This window comes from Gekko japonicus, unplaced genomic scaffold (genome assembly GCF_001447785.1).
Source record: "Gekko japonicus isolate JY-2015 unplaced genomic scaffold, Gekko_japonicus_V1.1 scaffold614, whole genome shotgun sequence".
In the NCBI taxonomy this organism is placed as follows: Eukaryota; Metazoa; Chordata; class Lepidosauria; order Squamata; family Gekkonidae; genus Gekko; species Gekko japonicus.
This window is the reverse complement of record NW_015161421.1, coordinates 685,700-693,347: the sequence shown is the minus strand read 5'-3', so window position 1 is coordinate 693,347 and position 7,648 is coordinate 685,700. Positions and strand designations below refer to the sequence as shown.

General features: G+C 42.6%; 1 protein-coding gene across 1 annotated transcript in view; it reads left to right on the top strand.

Annotated features, from left to right (window-relative positions):
• The window catches only part of DCC (DCC netrin 1 receptor), a 591,220-nt gene that overhangs the window by 225,841 nt on the left and 357,731 nt on the right, over nucleotides 1-7,648 (top strand). The window contains exon 8 of the mRNA XM_015428299.1: nucleotides 5,916-5,965. Coding sequence (XP_015283785.1) covers nucleotides 5,916-5,965 — 50 coding nt within the window. The remainder of the gene's footprint in view (nucleotides 1-5,915; nucleotides 5,966-7,648) is intronic.

Sequence of the window (7,648 nt, the reverse complement as noted above, 5' to 3'; positions counted from 1 at the left end):
CAGCATGCCTGGAAAGTAAAAATTCACTTCTGATTTAGAAACCGGACATGTTGAGCTGGCAGTTCCTTGTTGAAGCTTTGCTTCCGCCGCCATTCTTCAGCCCGATAAGACATTGTTTATGTTTTGTAAAAGTTCGCTTAAGTCTTCAGAAGTTTATTTGTTCTAACGCCTTAACAGTCTGGCATTGTACTGATTAAAATCAGCCATCCACTCAAACGCCACCACTTTCTGCCCCCTCTAATGCTTTTAGATCTTTGCCATTTTCAAGGGGTGGGTAGCTTTCCCCCCCCTCGCTTTTTCTTGGGAGCACCCAGGCTAGCATCTTACTCACACTCTGGTTCATCAGGTAAGATAAACTCTTTTTGTTTTTGCTGGGTCAGTTGCTCGCTGGTCCGGTATGCTCGTCTCATGCCCAGAATGGTTTCACAGCAGTAGGGGCCTATAGGGGCAGGGGGGAGCCTCGATCCTTTGGCACCCCCAGTGCCCCAGGCTGAGAGCCCCCTACAATGGCTACGGGGGGAGTCCAGAACCAGCCAGACCCCCTCCCTGCTGCCGGGTCATGGGCCACTCTCTCTGGAGCTTTTAAGGAGCGCGCCAGCCATCATTGTGCCAAAACCGGAAGTCTCCTGGGGGAGCTAATAAGATTGTAAACATTTCCTCTCTCTCTCTGAATTCTTAGCACTTTTCCAAAACTGTGCAAACTGTCAAATGGACATATATAAAATGTAAATATACTGATTTGTGCTGATACAAATATTTGATGTTAGGACAGTTTTTTGGGAGAACAGGAACATCTTACTTTTCTTTTTCTTTTTTGCCTTTTTAAATAAACTTCATTAATAGGAAATTTTTAGATAAAAATTAATTTATCTCATCACAGTATAATATAAAAGCTATAACAAAAAATAAGCTAAATAAATTGAGAGAAGGGGAAAAAATCAGCACAGGACCTAACAGGGCTTTATCCAGCAATCTGGCATCTGCAATTGAATCCATCTCAAATTATTTCTTCAATTTGAATATTGTAGAGAAATAATTTATAAAACACTAGACAAATTGTGTCTCAATGCACTGAAATAATTTGTAAATTTTAAAAAGTTCCAAAATGCAGTTTAGGCCCAAAAATAATGCAAAACTAAAATAATGCAGTTTAGACACAAAAAAATAATGCAAAAATCAGAGATACAATTATATATCAAATATCAGCCAGCAATAAAATACTGATTTCTCATCTTTGAAAACAAGGGACAAAAGCTCTCAGAATTACTAGTGTTAGATGGTTTCAAACCTGGGAAATTTGACTAAGGATTGGATGAACCTGAGTTCAAGTTCTAAAGTCCAGTGGAAAAGATCTTCTAAATATGACTATCGTTCTCACTTCAAGACAAAAGTTAAAAGATGCCAAGGTTTGCCTTTTGACTGATATAGTGAAGTTTATAAAACTGACTGATATAGTGAAGTTTATAAAACTGACAGCATGATTATAAAAAAGATAATGTTATAATATATGCTTATTCAGGTGTTGAATTTAAGATGTTTACCTGCATTATGTGTGGTAGTTAGGGAGGCCAGTCTCCAGGTGGGACCTGGGGATCTCCGGGGATTATAGCTCAACTACAGAGATCAATTTCCATGGAGAAAATGAATGTTTGGAGGGTGAGTTCTATGGCATTGTACCCCACTGAGGTCCCTGTCCTCTCTAAGCTCCACCCCCAAATCTCTAGGACTTTCCCAACCTGGATTTGGTAACCCTTCCACCCCATCCCTCACTCGTGTCCAGGTGAGACCTGAGAACCCGAGTGGTAGCAATTTGACTTCTAGAACTGCCAAGAGAAAAGTGTAACATCTGTTTCTTTGTCATAAATTTGGATCACTGGCGGACAGTGGCATTGTTAAGGGTTTGGGCTGTGAGCCACAATGGATGTACCAATCAGTACATTTTTGGTTCGTGTGGAGTTCTTTAATGTTTGAGCATCTCAGCTTTAGGGTTTGAGTTGTGAGCCAGTTCCAATCAGTACATTTTTGGTTTGTGTATTCTTTAATGTTCAAGCATCTCAGCTTTATGGTTTGGGTTGTGAGCCACAATGGATGTACCCATCAGTACATTTTTGGTTTGTGTGGAATTTCTTAATGTTCGAGCATCTCAGCTTTAGGGTTTGAGTTGTGAGCCAGTTCCAATCAGTACATTTTTGGTTCGTGTGTTCTTTAATGTTCGAGCATCTCAGCTTTTCTACAGAGATCAATTTCCATGGAGAAAATTGATGTTTCGAGGGTGAGTTCTATGGCATTGTACCCCACTGAGGTCCCCGTCCTCTCTAAGCTCCACCCCCAAATCTCTAGGACTTTCCCAACCTGGATTTGGTAACCCTTCCACCCCATCCCTCACTCGTGTCCAGGGGAGACCTGAGAACCCGAGTGGTAGCAATTTGACTTCTAGAACTGCCAAGAGAAAAGTGTAACATCTGTTTCTTTGTCATAAATTTGGATCACTGGCGGACAGTGGCATTGTTATGGGTTTGGGCTGTGAGTCAAAATGAATGTACCAATCAGTACATTTTTGGTTCGTGTGGAGTTCTTTAATGTTCTAGCATCTCAGCTTTAGGGTTTGGGTTGTGAGCCACCGTGGATGTACTAATCAGTACATTTTTGGATTGTGTGGAGTTCTTTAATGTTCGAGCATCTCAGCTTTATGGTTTGGGTTGTGAGCCACAATGGATGTACCAATCAGTACATTTTTAATTTGTGTGGAGTTCTTTAATGTTCTGGCATCTCAGCTGTAGGGTTTGGGTTGTGAGCCACCGTGGATGTACCAATCAGTACATTTTTGGTTTGTGTGGAGTTCTTTAATGTCTGAGCATCTCAGCTTTAGGGTTTGGGTTGTGAGCCACACTGGATGTACCAATCAGTACATTTTTGGTTTGTGTGGAGTTCTTTAATGTCCGAGCATCTCAGCTTTATGGTTTGGGTTGTGAGCCACAATGGATGTACCAATCAGTACATTTTTGGTTCGTGTGGAGTTCTTTAATGTTCTGGAATCTCAGCTTTAGGGTTTGGGTTGTGAGTCACAATGGATGTACCAATCAGTACATTTTTGGTTCGTGTGGAGTTCTTTAATGTTCTAGCATCTCAGCTTTAGGGTTTGGGTTGTGAGCCACCGTGGATGTACTAATCAGTACATTTTTGGATTGTGTGGAGTTCTTTAATGTTCGAGCATCTCAGCTTTATGGTATGGGTTGTGAGCCACAATGGATGTACCAATCAGTATATTTTTGGTTTGTGTGGAGTTCTTTAATGTTCGAGCATCTCAGCTTCACCCCTTTTCTTGGTTATTTTTCCAAAAGCATGAGTTGGGAGGATTTAGTTTCAGGTGACTGGTTTTCTTTAGGTATCTGTTTCTTTGTCACCTATTTTGTCACCTGCTACATGGGACTGAAATTTGTTCTTTTGTGTGACATTGTTCTTCTTCCCTAAGGAGCGAATGGGCTGATTAGCTTTCCCTCCCTTAGTCACACTGGGAGGAGAAAAGTTCATCTCTCCTTTGGAAACCATTGGAGCTTAAAACTATCCGCTCTCACACATACTCTAGCCGCCAATGGATATTATTACAAACTGACTCACCTCTCTCCACCCAAAATGGATGTTTTTGTTCTCCTGTTACATAAAAATAAACCAACCTATCATTTAAGCAGGATTTTTTTTTTGGGGGGGGGGTTTGATTCCATGTGACCAGAGTAATGTTACATTAACCAGCAGTTAACGGCTGTTGATCTTTCTTCTGACATACTGTCATGCACCGTTGCCCTCCTTTCAGGTGGAAGTGGTCACCTGCAAACTCCCATAGATATTAACAGAACCGTCAAAGGTCTATTTTGTAAAAAACCTGAACTTCCTCTGAACACAGCACCCATTGAGAACACATCAACCATTCTGAGCCATTAATTTGGCAAACGTCTGAGCAGCCAACATGCAAGCAATATTATTATAGGTGACAAGGGGACACCAAGTATGAGCCCCAGACAAAATGCATCCAGCAAAGGTCCATTATGGTACCCCAGATCTGAGGGGAGGGGCAGAAACTGTGGCAGAGGAATGGGGGGGGAAGTACAAACAACAGAAAAACCAAAAAAAATAAGGATATGCTGGCATCAATGTTCCCTCTAAGCTGTGGAGTATTGTGAGCAAAAATCCTACTTTGTGAGCGACTGGCGTTAAAGTTGTGAGCGAGTGATTTGGCTACTGCATAAATTAGTTTGCTCTGGAGCCCTCCTTCCTGAGCCAAGACAAAAATGTGTGAGGTGGAGGCTAAAAAATTGTGAGCTAGCTCAAACTAACTCATCTTAGAGGGAACACTGGCTGGCATCATACTTAAATGGGGGATTGATCGTAGTTGATGTTGCTGTTCTGTCCCAAAATACAGAAGAACTGGCTTGAAACATTCTGATTTAAGCTTGGATGTTCTTAGACTGGAACACATCGTCACAGGTTTGGATTGTTAATCGGTTTCCTAGAACAGAATACTCTGTGCAGGACATCAAAACTTGACATTTTCAGAGACTCGGTTGTTGGGAGACAATTTTTTTCCCCCATGAGCATGATGTTCAGCAGTTTGTGTACCTGCCTCTGTGTTGTGACACTGGGCTTCTTTGGTGGTCTCCCATCCAACTACTGACCAGGACAAACCCAACTTAGCTTCCAAGATCTGATGAGATCTGGTTAGCCTGTGTTATCCAGTCCACAGCTAATGATCTGGGTACAGCTACTTAGCTACAGCTAACCGCATATGAACTGTGAGGTTGGTTCCAAATACTAATCGGGGCCAACCTTGCCTAGCTTCCAAGATCTTATGAGACTGAGCTAGCCTGGGCCATCTAAGTCAGGGCATGTGCTACCTGTAGGGACAAAATCATAGCCTATGAATCTTTTGGTTACCCTGCAAAGTTGGATACAAGAATAGAGCAGGTAGAGAAAGAGGTACTTTTCTCCCTTTCTCACAATACAAGAACTCGTGGGCACTCAGTGAAATTGCTCAGCAGTCGGGTTAGAACAGATAAAAGGAGGTACTTCTTCACCCAAAGAGTGATTAACACATGGCATTCACTGCCACAGGAGTGGCTACAAGTACGGACAGCTTCAAGAGGGAATTAGATAAGCATATGGAGCAGATGTCCATCAGTGGCTATTAGCCACAAGGTATAGATAGGAACTCTCAGGCTGGGGCAAGGGATGCTCTGTCTTCTTGGTGCTTGGGGGGACAACAGTGGGAGGGCTTCTAGTGTCCTGGCCCCACTGCTGGACCTCCTGATGGCAGCTGGTACTTTTGGCCACTGTGTGACAGAGTGTTGGACTAGATGGGCCATTGGCCTGATCCAACGTTGGCTTCTCTTATGTTCTTATTCTCCACACATGCAATTCTCCACACATGTAGTTATTACTTAACGCAAAGAAGCGTATCAACGCAAAGAAATGTATTATTACTTAACGCAAAGAAGCAACCACACAGAATGGGTTACAAGCCTCTCATCCTTTAATATGATGGCTAATAAGCTTACCACAGATGGAAAGAAATGGGCAGATTTGCTTAGGTTTAGCTTTATGAGAGAGCTCTATGCTGCCAGTTGGGTGGATTGCACAGTTGTTACGCCATCATTTTAAGGTCTTGATTTGTTTTTAATAATGTTACAATGCTGTTTTAAAATTTGTGGTAAATCACCCAGAGCCTTGTGCATTCAGGGATTGGGTGATCCAGACATTTAATGAATAACTAAATAAAATAAGCTGAAATGACACATATGGATTTACTTTTTTGTGTTTTTTTTTTAAACAGATATGCTTTGATATGTCATGTTTCATTCCTCTAATTAACAGCTTTTCCAATTTCATTCTCTTCCCCCCCCCCCGCTCTCTTTACATTTCAGTGCCAAGTGCTATGCCTCAGAACATCTCCTTGGAGGTGGTGAACTCAAAGGTAAACTGGTGCATGATCTCCTAATCTGAAATGACCCATATGTGTATGTCTGTGTCTCTGGCTGTGTGTATGTACATAGTGCATTCAGCTTACATATATGCTTAATATGAAGTTGCCATTGATCACCCCCCCCTCCCTGAAACGGAAAATCTGACTGCTTTAATTACCCATTCATGCTGGTGATTTCAACCATGGTTGGTTTGGCTGGAACAGTGCCCTAATCCTGAGGCTTGTCTTTTGGTAAATAGGAATCAATATGTGCACTTGCCATACATGTTCAGTAGTAAAATCTTTCACACTTGCATGTTTATTACATTGCTTAAAGAAGCAGTTTTGGATTAATGTGTACAAGATTTGTGTCCACGGTCACCTTTAAAGAACAACAACATTTCCAGGGTTGACTCCCAAAGCTTCTACCCTGGAAACCTTGTTAGTTTCTTAGGTGCCACTAGACTTGATCCTTGCTTTTTCGACTGCGGACCAATATAGCTGCCCACCTGAATGGATGTGTACGAAATGCCACACTTCTGAATGATGTGGAAGTACAACTGTTTTGCAGTAGAGTGTCTTCTGTGACACATGTACCAAGTTTCAGGTTTTTGAACGGTAACCAATTTGGCTCTCATGTTTCGAAGGAGAGATGTATAAATGGCCTCTTTTCCGGGTTTTCCCGTATTCATGTTCTGAAGTCCAGCCTTCTAGCTGCTTGGAAAATAGCTTAATAATTCTGGGTACAGTTTGTTTCTCCTGTATAGTGAGAGAGAGATTTCCTTTTGTTGTGATTTTCAAACATTCTAGATGTGTGTATTGAACTTCAGGCATCTTGCTCATAGGGAGGGTATGTGTAAGTGTGTCAGAAAGTAGCGATGCTACCCAATTCTGTTTGGTTTTTTTTTTTGGGGGGGGGTAGTTGTTTCTCCACTCTTAGAGATCATTTCCCCAAGTCGGTTCCACGTAAGAGGCACACACAAAGTATCAAAGTGGTGTACAATGTAAAGTTGTAATAAAAATGATAACAAAGAAGTAAAAAAGAAAGGGGGGGCAGATTAAAACAGCCTTCTAGGCTACCCAAAGAAACTAAAAGAAACAGGAAACTTCAGAAAGGATGTGGACAGAATGGAGCGGGTGCAGAGGAGAGCGATGAGGATGATTGGGGGCCTGGAGACCAAGCCCTGTGAGGAAAGGCTGAGGGACTTGGGAATGTCCAGTCTGGAGAAGAGGAGACTGAGGGGAGACAGGATGGCTCTCTTGAAGTCTTTGAAGGGCTGTCACTTGGAGGAGGGCAGGGAGCTGTTCCTTTTGGCAGCAGAGGAGAGGACTCTCAAGAATGGGTTTAAATTACAGGTGGAAAAATACCAGTCAGATATTAGGGGGGGGGATTACAGTGAGAGTAGTTCAGCAGTGGGATCAGCTGCCCAGGGAGGTGGTGAGCTCCCCCTCCCCAGCAATCTGCAAGCAGCTGCTAGATGAAGACTTGTCAGGGTTGCTTTTGCCTGACCCCACATTGAGCAGGGGGTGGGACAACATCGGCTCTATGGCCCCTTCCAACTCTATGATTCTAAATTATGTATATTTTCATGCCCTGACCTGGATAGCCCAGGCAAGCCCAATCTCATCAGATCTCAGAAGCTAAGCAGAGTCGATTCTGGCAAAAACTTGGATGCAGGGGTCATTTCGTAGGGA